Below are 13,561 nucleotides of genomic sequence, written 5' to 3'. Positions count from 1 at the left end.
CTGGAGCTGTCGACAGCCAGCAGCCTCCTTCTTCATCGTATGAACAGAACCCGTCTGCAGAATGACCATGTAGACAAGTGGGCACAGAGATACACCTGGATGCCTGGAGGACCAGGTAGCGTGAGCTCAGATAGTGTGAGCTACCCCAGTTATCTTTTCCAGCAAAACAGTCAGTAAGTCGCTTTCTGCTTAAGCCAGTTGGGGTTGGCTTTCTGACCCTTGCAAATGCAAAGGTTGTGGACAAAGCAACTCTGATCAGCAGAACAGCTGTTGCTTAGACTGGATATGGGCTCTGATTTGATCCAATACTCTTTTGTATCCACGGTCTCATGAAATCAGCCCAGTATTTCCAATAAATGTTTCTAAAGGGAAACCCTGTATAATATCAATCCTGTCACTCTGAGGCTTTTTAACCTTCATTTCACTAAACTTCTAGGCAAGACCAAATCTTAAATCCAGAATCTGAACATTTTATAATTCAGTATGGCCCAGTGGTAAGAAAGACATGTTTGCAGGCAGTCAGATAAACCTGAGCCCAGCTACTTATTGTTGTGAGACCATGGATGAGCTGTTTTGCCTCTCTGAGTCTCAGTTTCCTCATCTGTAAAATGGGAATGATAACACCTACCTTAAAGTTGTTGCAGGAGTTAGAAATAATAAATATGGGTTGCCTAGCTATTATTAGAGCTACCTATTACCACCACCACCATCAGTTGCTGTCGAATTGACTCTGACACACGGCAACCCCATGTGTGTCATAGTAGAACTATACTTCATAGGGTTTTCAATGGCTGATCTTTTGGAAGTAGATCACCAGGCCTTTCTTTCGAGGAAACTCTAGATGGACTTGAACCTCCAATCTTTCAGTCAGCAGGTAAGCACTTTAACCATTTACACCACCCAGGGACTCCTATTATAGCTATAGCCTAGATATTATTATAATTACTATTGTTTTAGAACTTACGTGTCTTAGTCATCTAGAGCTGCTATAACAGAAATACCACAAGTTGATAGCTTCAACAAACAGAAGTTTATTCTCTCACAGTCTAGTAGGCTAGAAGTCCAAATTCAGGTTGTCAGCTCTAGGGGAAGGCTTTCTCTCTCTGTCAGCTCTGGAGGAAGGTCCTTATCATCAATCGTCCACTGAACCAGGAGCTTCTCAGTGCAGCAACCCTGGGTCTAAAGGACACACTCTTCTCCTGGCACTGCTTTCTTGATGGTATAAGGGCCTCCTATCTCTCTGCTCACTTCTCTCTTTTATATCTCAAAAGAGATTGGCTTAAGACACAATCTAATCTGTAGATTGAGTCCTGCCTCATTAACATAACTGTCACTAATCTCATCTCACTAACAGCATAGAGGTAGGATTTACAACACATAGGAAAATCATATCAGATGACAAAATGGTGGACAATCACACAATACTGGGATTCATAGCCTAGCCAACTTGACGCACATTTTTGGGGGACACAATTCAATCCATAACATTATATGAGGAAGGAAAACTGCCAGTAAAAAGCTCTATAAAAGCTGAGTCCTCTAAATTATTCACGATGATCCTCTTAAGTAATTATCATGAATCTCTAAAAAGATAATTTCACTCAAGGCGAATTTTTCCATGTATAAACAAAAGTCAAACACAAAAACAAAAAAGAAGGCTTCTGAGATTCTCAAAACACTGGATTTTTGTAGCTGAGTCATTCAGGCTCACTTGTGACCTTAAAACAAAATATTACTGATAAAACTCTTTCAATCCTTATCAAGTCTATATTTTCCAAGCTCACTCTGTTAATTTTTTTCTAATCCTCTCAGGTCTATCTGTATGTTTGCCAAATGTAGGGAGAGCATTTTGTATCTTTTTGGTCCTCTGCCATAGATACTAAGAGCCTAGCTCTTTCTAAAATCACAGCTGACTGTGGTGGTTCAGGTTCCTCCCACACAGACTGGCCACCTGCAGTGCTACATACAGTATGGATAGGCAGGCTCACGGGCTGCCTATCAAAATGTTCTCTTATTTAAAACACATGAAACTTTGCAACGCCAACAGAGTAATTAGATAAATCCAAGCTGCACTGATCACAGAGATGCACTAAAATCTGCCAATCCTTTTTTGCTCTGGAATCTGGACAAACCTATAGACAGTGGGTCTTGGAGAAGCCTTCATCAACTGGGCAACCAACCCAAACTCCACTACTGTTTTGCATAAGTGACACTGTCTCTAAGTAAAAAAAAACTCTAGAAATTTGATGAAAGTGTCTACAATTTTAATAAAGTCATAATATGAGAAAGGGGCATGCAATAACATATGATAAAATAATGGTGGCGTTTATTTGTTTCTTTCAAAGCACTTTCCCATCTACTCTCTTCTTTGGTCCTCATGACATGCCACGGGGCAGAGAGCACAGGTATCACTGCCTGCATTTTAGAGATGAGACAGCTCAGGCTCAGAGAGGTTACACCTGGCCAAGGTCAAGAAGTCAAGTGGCTGAGCTAGGGCTTGAATTCAAGTCTTTTTGACAATAATGATGAAGAGGAGGAAAATGGCAGCTGTCATTTACTGAGATCTTACCATTTGCCAAACATTATGGAGCCCTGGTGGCACAATGGTTAAGAACTTGGCTGCTAACAAAAATGTCAGCAGTTTGAATCCACCAGCCGCTCCTTGGAAACTCTATGGGGCTGTTCTACTCCGTCTCATGGGGTCACTACGTGTCAGAATTGACTCGATGGCAACCGGTTTGGTTTTGGTGTTTATGCTCAGTATACCTCATATCTCATTTCTTATAACAATCATGTGACACAGGCATTATATTCTCCATTTTACAGCTGAGGAAACTGAGGCTCAGAGACGTTAAATAACTTGCTCTTGGACAGACAAGTGGTAAAGAACACAGCCTTCTCTGACTCTAACAACTGTGCTTTTTGCACTGTGCTATGCTGCAGCCACTTAAAATGACAACTGGAGCCAATATGTTTTAAATACATATATAGTGAAAAAAGATTTGAATTAGAATGCTAAATGATGCAGGTAGGTCTATTCTATAACATAAACTTGAGAATCAAAGACCTGGAATGACAGAGAGAATATAGTCACCTACCATCTGTGATGGTTAATATTATGTGTCAACTTGGCCAGGCTACGATTCTCATTGATTTGGCAGACACTGTGTAATTACCTTCTATTCTGTGATCTGATATAAGTAGCCAATCGGTTGAAGGCGGAGTTTCCCTGGGGGCATGGCTTGCTTCCAGTATATAAATGGATATTCTGGCGAAGCTTGCTCTCTCTCAACCTTGTACTCTTCTTGTCACCTGACCTCTGATTCTTGGGATATAAGTCTTCAGCCTGCTGCCTGACATGCAGATGTTGGATTCTCCAGCCCTTACAACCCATGAGCCATCAGAGGCCTCTAGCCTGCTACCGGACCTGCAGATTTTGGGTTCGTCAGCCCCTGCAACCACTTGAGCCTGCAGAGGTTTTCAGCATGCTGCCTGACTCACAAATTTGGGACTCGCCAGCACCCACAATTGTGTGAGCCATTTCCTTGAGGTCAATCTCTACATATTTATAGATACACTTCACTGGTTTTGCTCCTCTAGAGAAACCAGTCTAAGATACCATCCCTCCAGAAAAAAAAACAGCTGCTGTCAAGTCTTCTCCAGCTCATGGTGACTCCATGTGTGTCAGAGTAGAACTATGCTCCATAGGGTTTTCAGTGCCTGATTTTTCGGAAGTAGATCACCAGGGCCTTCTTCCAAGGTGCCTCTGAGTGGACTAGAACCTCTGATCTTTTGGTCAGCGGCTGAGCATGTTAGCTGTTTTGAACCACTTTCAAGGAGTGTGTTAAATTCAAGCCACCTAAAATGTTTCATATTTGAAATTACCTTGGCATAAACGCAGCTGTCTGACAGCCTCATGAATGGACAGTATTTATCACACACAGGACACATGATGATATCTGTAGCTTGGCAGACTTCTTTACTGGAAAAGAGAACAGAGAAAGGACTGCTATTTGATGGAAAAAGAGTATTTTTTTCTTGCCAACTTAACCAGAGTGTTGAACTGCTAAATAAGATTCAGTAGATTAAATTTCTGCCCTCAGAAGCTTCATAGCCTTATTTGTTATTAATATAAACAAGCACCTGCACATTTTTATAATTTGATAAACCTACTTATTTACGAGGCTGTTCCTTGATTTTACATGTTAGTAAGTTAAAGTCAGGAAGATACATCAACCAAAACATTGGTTGTTATACCGCAAATTATAAAAAAGTCGTTCACAATATTTCACAGGTTTGAGGTAACTTCATATTGAATTATGGGACAATGAGATATGTAAAAGTGCTGCCTTCATTCCTGTGTGTATGACAAGTTAAGATGAACAATGGAGGAATAAATCAAAATAACTAGGTATTTTCGTTCTGGGAGAAAAATACATCTCATTAACAATTTCACTAGAAAATAAATTATTTTTGTAGCTGGTAGGCTCAATCACTCTCGTTTATTTTTGCAAGCACTTTTAAAAGGCCAGTCATTATTTTATTGCTATAAAATCTCCATGAATACCTTAAACTATATCCTGGTGAAGGAAGCAAGATAACAAGATAACAACTGAACCGTTCTCAAGACACCAGCAAGTCGGTGAGATGTCTTCCTGGCCTAGGTTTAAACAGTCCTTGTAAAAAACAGAATTCATAAAAATGTATTGTTAATCCACTATTTTTCAGTGTTAGAAGGAAAAATGGTGAAAGAGTCAGAAAGAGAGCCACTTTTAGCCAGTGAATGAAGGTAATTTGTTCTGTGGTTGTACAATGGGTTCTTGTTGTTAGCTGCCAATGAGTTGGCCCCCGACTCGTAGGGACCCCACACATAATGGAATGACATGCTGCCTGCCTGGTCCTGCACTGTCCCAATGATCAGCTGTGGATTGGGCTGTTGTGATTCATAGGGTTTTCAATGGCTGATTTTCAGAAGTAGATCACCAGGCCTTTCTTCTTAGTCCATCTTAGTCTGGAAGCTCTGCTGAAACCTGTTCTACATCACAGCAGTACAGAAGCCTCCACTGACAGACAGGTGGTGGCTGCATATGAGTTGCATCGGCTGGGAATAGTACCCAGGTCTCTTGCATGGAAGATGAGAATTCTACCATTGGACCACCAACTGCGTTGGTAGCTGAAGACTATAGCATCCATGGCAATGGATGGAGAGAAGCTAGGGTATTAAACACTGCAAATTTTTCCATGACAGGTTGGAAAGGAAGTTAGAGTAAAAAGCTAAATATGTCCACAGACTCTGTATACCCCCAAACCACAGACAGCCATCTGTAAATACTAAGCAAAGGCAGGCTCACTAAAGAGCTCCCCGTACCTGACTTGGCAGTGATCCAGAGTGGTGATTCCATACAAAAAGACAAACAATCCAATGAAGGCTGCTGGGAAGAGCATGCCAGTGTACCAGCCCAACCAGGCAAAATACAACCCAATCTTCTCTCCAAAGTACCTCCTGTTTTAAGACACAACAATCTTGCAAATTACAGTGAAGTGTACAAAGTTAAGTATTATAACACTTTGTTCAGTCATTTTGCTTTGAAGTAGCCTTACATGCAGACAAGGCAAGACAAGGGAATGAACATTTGACTAAATCTAGACTTGGGGCTTAAATTTCCTCTTCTATTACTTTACATCGGAAATAGATGCTAATTGTTTCCTAAAAGAACATGATTATACACAAGTTTATTCAAAATAAACCCTTACTATTCAGGAACTAAGATATGACACAGTTACAGATAAGAAACCATACGGAATTCGTGGCGTTGGTGCCAACACGTGATCTCATCTTTGTCTTTTCCAAGTGTGTGCTTATGTTTGGATGTGTGCATTATTATTATATGTTTTTCAAAATAGTAAACAAAGTTATCATGAAAAACTTTAAACATCTCTTTCAATATTTTATAGTTTTACAAGATGTTTACAATTGTAGAATCACAGGATATTAGAAAGAAAAGAACTCTAGAGACCACTGAGATTCAATATGAATCAATGGCCAAAAGTAACTTTTCATCTGACGTGATATCTTCTCATAGGCATGACCATCTGCCTCTATAAATATTTTTCTGTTGTCTCACAGCTGTGACAAGACTGCCTGCCTGGTGCCCAGTGGTCTTTGAAGTTTGGAAATATTCAGGGAGTTCCTTGGTTTTCTTTTATTTCTTAATCATCATTGCTAATTTGATCAATTTGAGTTAGTGTTACCAAACCCTGGAAGGTGGGTCCTTGTCTGGTGAGCTCAAACCTGCCAATAATCTGGACACCAGCCTTTGAGAAAGAGAAAGTAACTTTATTGCAACGTGCAAAGCAAGGAGCCAGGAGGAAGTTCCTCAGATCTACTCCAAGAGCTATGGGGAAGCAGAGCTTATACGTGATTTGGGTGGCAAGATGGCGGCTGCGCAGGGGTACTAGGAAGGGAAAATTCTCGAAGGCAGCCAGGAAACAGGAGGTGATGTGGTTCTTGTCAGACCTCTTGCTTTGGAATAGGGTCTGGGTGATGCTTTTCCTTCTGATTCATTCCACCTGTTGCTGTGTTCTCTGTTGCAGTCAACTAGTGGTCAAAGCTGGCCCTTCTGCACATGCGGGGTGGGCCAAATCTGGTTTGGGCTAGTTTAAGGACTAATGGAAATTTACTGGCATTCACAGGGTCAGGTTACATTGGAATACAATCCAAACTGTGCTTTCTATGCCTTTCAACAGCTACATTTCATAATTTAGAAGTTAATTATTTCTTAGTCTAATATAAGAATTTTCTAATTATTTTTTCATTATCATTCTATACGAATGTTGCTGACCATCTGTTTCCAAATACTATCTACAGTCTTCCTCCTAGAATGGCCAATGGCTCATAAAAGCATGGGATTATTTATTTACCCCATCTTCCACAGTGCTCCTATGAAATCTGCTCCCAGAAGACTTTTCTAACATATATTTATATACCAATATATTAATTTATGCATTCAACAAATAAAAAACATCTACAATGTGCCAAGAACTGTGCTAAGTGTTGAGAATACAATGGTGAGCAAAATAAGCTTGGTTCTTGTTCTTGTGAAGCTCTATGGCTGATAAAGGAGATACACATTAATCAATTAAACATGAATTACAATTATAAAACCAAGAAAAGAACTACAAGGAAGAGGAATACAATTCTACAAGTATATCTAACAAGGTCATCTGATCACTCTAGTCAGGGAAGACTTCCCTAAGGAGGTGACCATTGTGCTGATGAGTAAGAATTAACTAGGTGGGGATGGGGACAAGAGAAGAGTGTTTCTGGCAGAAGGAACAGTATGTACAAAGATCCTGTGGTTGGAAGGACCAGGTGAAATAAGGACAGTGTGGCTGGAACATGGAGAACAAGAGGTAGGCTAGAGAGGTGGGTGGAGGCTGGGCCTTAATGGGCCTTGTAGCTAAACGAAACCAAACCAGTTGCTGTTGAGTTGACTGTAATTCATGGCGATCCCACGTGTGTCAGAGTAGAATTGTGCTTCATAGTGTTTTCAGTGGTTGATTTTCAGAAGCAGATCGCCAGATCTTTCTTTTGGGGTGCCTCATGGTGGATTTGAACCACCAACCTTCTGGTTAGCAGGTGACTGCATTAACTGCATGGTCTTGTAGACCATGCTAAATGCACTGTTCTTTGTCCTCAAAGAAATGGAAAACCATTAAAGGGCTTTAACCAATCAAGGACATGATCTGATTCATGTTCTGAAAAGATCACTCTGTGTGCAGGGTGGAGAATGGATTGGAACAGGCTAGTGTGGGAAAAGAGAAATCAAATAGGGGACTACTGCTACAGTCCAGGCTACAGATGAAGGTACTGATAGTGGCAGAAGAGATGGTAAAATGTGGCCCGATTTGAGATACATGTTGTTGTTGCTGTTAGATGCCATTGAGTGGGCTCTGACTCATAGAGACCCTATGTACAACAGAATGAAACACTGCCCAGTTCTGTGCCATCCTCGTGATTGTTGTTATGCTTGAACTCATTGTTGCAGCCACTGTGTCAATCCATCTCATTGAGGGTCTTCCTCTTTTTCGCTGCTCCTCTACTTTACCGAGCATGATGTCCTTCTCCAGGGACTGTTCCCTCCTGATAACATGTCCAAAGTATATGAAACGAAGTCTCGCCATCCTCGCTTCCAAGGAGCATCCTGGCTGTACTTCTTCCAAGACAGATTTGTTCTTCTTCTGGCAGTCCATGGTATATTCAATATTCTTCGCCAACACCATAACTCAAAGGTGTCAATTCTTCTTTGGTCTTCCTTACTCACTGTCCAGCTTTTGCATGCATATGAGGCGACTGAAAACACCAAAGCTTGGGCCAGGTGCACCTTAGTCCTTAAAGTGGTATTTTTGCTTTTTAACACTTGAAAGAGGTTTTTTGCAGATATGCCCAATGCAATGCGTCCTTTGCTTTCTTGACTGCTGCTTTTATGAGTGTTGATTGTGGATCCAAGTAAAATGAAATCCTTGACAACTTCAGTCTTTTCTCCATTCATCATGATGCTGCTTATTGGTCCAGTTTGAGGTTTTTTGTTTTCTTTATGTTGAGGTGTAATCCATACTGAAGGCTGTGGTCTTTGATCTTCGTCAGTAAGCGCTTCAAGTCTTCTTCACTTTCAGCAAGCAAGGCTGTGTCATATGCATAATGCAGGTTGTTAATGAGTCTTCCTCCAATTCTGATACCCCATTCTTCTTTATGCAGCCCAGCTTCTCAGATTATTTGCTCAGCGTAGATTGAATAAGCATGGTGAAAGGATACAACCCTGAGGTACACCTTTCTTGACTTTAAACCACGCAGTATCCCCGTTCTGTATGAATGACTGCCTCTTGATCTATGTACAGGTTCCTCATTAGCAAAATGAAGTGTTCTGGAATTCCCATCCTCTGCAATGTTATTCATAATTTGTTATGATGTATACAGTCGAATGCCTTTGGATAGTCAATAAAACACAGGTAAACATCTTTCTGGTATTCTCTGCTTTCAGCCAGGATCCATCTAACATCAGCAATGATATCCCTCATTCCACATGCTCTTCTGAATCCAGCTTGAATTTCTGGAAGTTCCCTGTCTGTGTACTGCTGCAACCACTTTTGAATAATCTTCAGCAAAATTTTACTTGCCTGTGATATTAATGACACCGTTTGATAATTTCCACATTCGGTTGGATCACCTTTCTTTGGAATAGGCATAAATATGGATCTCTTCTAGTCAGTTGGCCAGGTAGCTGTCTTCCAAATTTCTTGGCATAGACAAGTGAGCACCTCCAGCACTGCATCCGTTTGTTGAAAGATCTCAGTTGATATTCCATCAATTCCTGGAACCTTGTTTTTCGCCAATATCTCCAGTGCAACTTTGACTTCTTCTTTCAGTACCGTTGGTTCCTGATCATACGCTACCTCCTGAAATGACTGAACATAAACCAGTTCTTTTTGGTACACTGACTCTGTGTATTCTTTCCATGTCCCTGCATCGTTCAGTATTTTGCCCATAGAATCCTTCAATATTACAACTTGAGGCTTGAATTTTTTCTTCAGTTCTTTCAGCTTGAGAAATGCTGAGCATGTGCTTCCCTTTTGCTTTTCTAACTCTAGGTCTTTGCACATGTCAGTATAATACTTTGTCTTCATGAGCTGCCCTTTGAAATCTTCTGTTCAGCTCTTTTACTTTATCACTTCTTCCATTCACTTTGGAGCCCTGGTGGTGTAGTGGTTAAGAGCTCGGCTGCTAACCAAAAGGTCAGCAGTTTGAATCTAGCAGCCGCCCCTTGGAAACCCTATGGGGCAGTTCTACTCTGTCCTACAGGGTCACTATAAGTCGGAATTGATTTGATGGCAACGGGTATGGGCATGGAGATATATGTAGGAAGTAAAATCAATAGAACAAGAACTACTTAAGCAATGAGATGCCCTAAACACTCTGTAACTTCATTCTAGTCAAGGCTTTGTGTATTTTTCATCCCTCTTCCCATTGGCCAACACAAATTCTGCCATTCTTATAGGGCTCAGCTCTATAAAATCTTCCACAGACATGCTAGCCCACATCTATCCTTTTCATTTTTGTGAATTATTGTGAAACTTTTGGCCTCTGTCACACATTTTTCCTCATTGTGGATAGTCTTGTATTGCTTTCTCAAGTATGGAACGCTTGTTTTCCTGAAAGAAACTATGAGTTTCTCAAAGCCAGAGACCATGGCTTCTACTTGTCTTTGCCAATAGTACTTAGCACAGTACTAGAAACACAATGGGCACTTAATTAACACTCACTGACTAACCGCAAAATCTTGATCAAAATACTTTCATCGATCGGAGATGTTTTGCCTGTAGCAATTTTCTGTAATTTTTAATCAATGCAATCTTGTAATATGGGACTAAGCCTGGGAAGAGAATTTGCTGTTATTTTTTTTCACCATTCTTTTATCATGCATTGAGACAGGTCCAAGGAAAATTATCTCATCTCAGAAAATATTTTCCACTCACCCAGATCATATGGATCATTTGTTACCAACACAATGAAGAGGACGCAATTCATCACTGTCCTTGGATCATCAGGAGTAAACACTTGGTAACGAGGTAACAAGGACTCTAGCAGGAAGAATGACTCCCCAGGGAGACGAAATGTAAAATGAGTTGTCTTATTATTTTTTCCCCTAGGCTCATTTTTTTTAGGGCCCCGGTAAATGTGAAACAAATCCAACTGGTCTAGGAAATGAGACATGACTTTCTCTTTAATAAGGAATCCATGAAGTGTGGATAGCTATTGCCCAATCTTAACAACCAGTCTCCAAATAAATAACGAGATGTCAGAGAACAATTTTGCTACAGCAGAAGGTTGGGCAGACATAGAAGGTTTAAAGACACATATTTTTCCCTGCACAATTAGCATAGGTTAAAAGTTGGTATGTTTTTTTGACCTGCAGATTATAACAACCTTTTTCCATTCAAAATTCTCATTTTAAATGAATAACCTTTTAAAATCATTTAAGATGAAAATGAAAACAACTCTAAAATTTATTGAAATTACAGTACTTCATATTTCCGACTTGCATAATAGTAATGAATATTCTATTTTATTGCTAATATATCTAAGCTGCATATGTTATCCCTCTATAACACAATTTATCAACAACAGTCACATGGGTGACCTGTTCCTGTTGTAGTCCTACGGGAGGCCTGACTGGTCTCATATACCTCTCCCTGGGTCCCTTCTTAAAGCTCTTTCGGAAGAAATGCCATCCTCATCACTGGGAGAACTGTTCTACCAAGGAGCCCACTATTCTCTGATGAGTTGCCCTCTTGGAAAGAAGTCAGATTTGAGTAAGAGCTGTGCACCTCAGATACTTTTTTCTCTATTTCTGGCTTGTCTCAGCTGACAGTTTGCTCTAATCATTCTGTACAAGCTGTATATTTGAAGCCAGTTAAAAACTCACCTTACAAGATCCAAAGGCTGGTATTTATACCACACACCCCAGGAGGCCCAGCACTCATATAGCAGATGTCGGTGGTTTTCTGCTCCATGGGTTCTAATGGAGTTTTTACTTCTGTAGCTTCCCTGGGATAAAAACACCACTGCTGGTGAAGTAATACCCACAAAAGCCATAGAAAAGCTGATAGTAATACTAGACTCTTGTGGCAGAAGTAGAAATAGGAGTGGTATGAGAATAAAACGGATCCATACTATTAAAGTGAAAACAGTTGATTAGTTGTTCTGGACATTCTATTGTTGATGATTCTATGTAGTAAAAAGTGCCTGCTTGCTAGAATCAGGCAGGTTTGAACTGAGTTCATATCTAGTTCCACTACTTTTTAGCTATGAGACCTTGGACAAGCCCCCTGACCTCTCTGAGCCTTGGTTCCTTAGTCCAAAATGGAATTAATAATATCTGCCCCATTCGGTTTATTCTGTGGTTTGAATAGATAAGGTGTCCAGCCAAGAGCTTGTGCGTAAGAATTATTAATTCTTTTCTCTACTTCTCTTGGGATACGGCAGTTGTTAAAGAGCCATAGCTGTACTCTTATCACACTGCCTTATCTAAAAGAAAATCCTAATGAATAAACAAATTATGGTACATACACACAATGGAATACTATGCAATAATAAAGAATAATGATGAATCTGCAAAACATCTCACAACATGGATGAATCTGGAGGTCATTATGCTGAGTGAAATCAGTCAGTCACAAAAGGACAAATATTGTATGAGACCAGTATTCTAAGAATTCAAAAAAAGGTTTAAACACAGAAAAAAGCATTCTTTGATGGTTATGAGGGTGGAGAGGGAGGGAGAGAGGAAATCACTAACTAGATAGTAGACAAGGATCAACTTTGATGAAGGGAAGGACAACACACAATACAGGGGAAGTCAGCACAATTGGACCAAAGCAAAAGCTAAGAAGTCTTCTGGACACATCCAAACACTCTGAGGGACAGAGTAGCTGGAGCTAGCACCTTGGGACCATAGTTTTGGGGGACATTTGGTCACTTGGCATAAAAAAGTTTATTAAGAAAATGTTCTACATCCCACTTTGGTGAGTGGCATCTGGGGTCTTAAAAGCTTTTGAGCAGCCATCTAAGATACATCCATTGGTCCCATTCCACCTGGAGCAAAGGAGAATGAAGAAAACCAAAGACACAAGGAAAATATTAGCCCAAAGGACTAAAGGAACACATGAACCAGAGACTCCACCAGTCTGAGACCAGAAGAGGTAGACGGTGCCTGGCTACCATCAATGACTGCCCTGATAGGGAACACAACAGAGAGTCCCAGACAGAGCAGGAGAAAAATGTAGAACAGAACTCAAATTCATGTAAAAAGACCAGACTTAATGGTCTGACAGAGACTGGAGGAACTCCTGAAACCATGGTCCCCGGATGCACTGTTAACTGAGAACTGAAACCATTTCCAAAGCCCACTTTTCAGACAAAGATTAGACAGGACTATAAAACAAAAAATAATATGTGTGAGAAACGTGCTTTTTAGTTCAATCAGATACATGAGACCAAGTGGGCAGCTCCTGTCCAAAGGCAAGATGAGAAGGCAGGAATGGACAGGAACTGGTTGAAGGGACACAGAGAACCTGGGGTGGAAAGGGGGATGTGCTGTCACATTGTGGGGATTACAACTAATGTAGTAAAATAATAAATTTTTGTATGAGAAATTAACTTGAGCTGTAAACTTTCACCTACAGCACAATAAAGAAAAAATGAAAGAAAAGAAAATTCTAGAATGTAAAAGCTGAACGTCATCTCCGAATACAGACAGTACCAGGGTTATAAAGGAGAATCGTTCCTGTGTCTTTAAGAATTTGTAGGTAACTCGGAACAGGTGCATAGGGTTCTTATTTAGCCTTATTTCAGTGCAAGAAAAGATTTGAAGCCTTTTCAATGATTTAAAAGCTCACGTTCAGCAAGTGAAGGTGACTGTGATGAAGAATTTGTTGTCAGTAGGGGTTGGTTCAATCTTTTCAAAGTGAGGGCAAATTTACGTAACATTAAAGGGCAAGTACC

General features: G+C 40.4%; 1 protein-coding gene across 3 annotated transcripts in view; it reads right to left on the bottom strand.

The window, feature by feature from the left end:
* ANO4 (anoctamin 4) overlaps nt 1–13,561 on the bottom strand; it is a 401,164-nt gene that overhangs the window by 94,918 nt on the left and 292,685 nt on the right. For all 3 annotated transcript variants that reach the window (XM_012554834.1, XM_004373749.1, XM_023728951.1), the window contains 3 exons: nt 11,484–11,605; nt 5,369–5,503; nt 3,886–3,982 (listed from right to left, as the gene is read on the bottom strand). In XM_012554834.1, the coding sequence (XP_012410288.1) occupies nt 3,886–3,982; nt 5,369–5,503; nt 11,484–11,605 (354 nt within the window). The remainder of the gene's footprint in view (nt 1–3,885; nt 3,983–5,368; nt 5,504–11,483; nt 11,606–13,561) is intronic.

Source organism: Trichechus manatus, unplaced genomic scaffold (genome assembly GCF_000243295.1).
Source record: "Trichechus manatus latirostris isolate Lorelei unplaced genomic scaffold, TriManLat1.0 scaffold00027, whole genome shotgun sequence".
Classification (NCBI taxonomy): Eukaryota; Metazoa; Chordata; class Mammalia; order Sirenia; family Trichechidae; genus Trichechus; species Trichechus manatus.
Note: the sequence above shows the minus strand (reverse complement) of the source record. Positions and strands in the feature narration are given on the sequence as shown.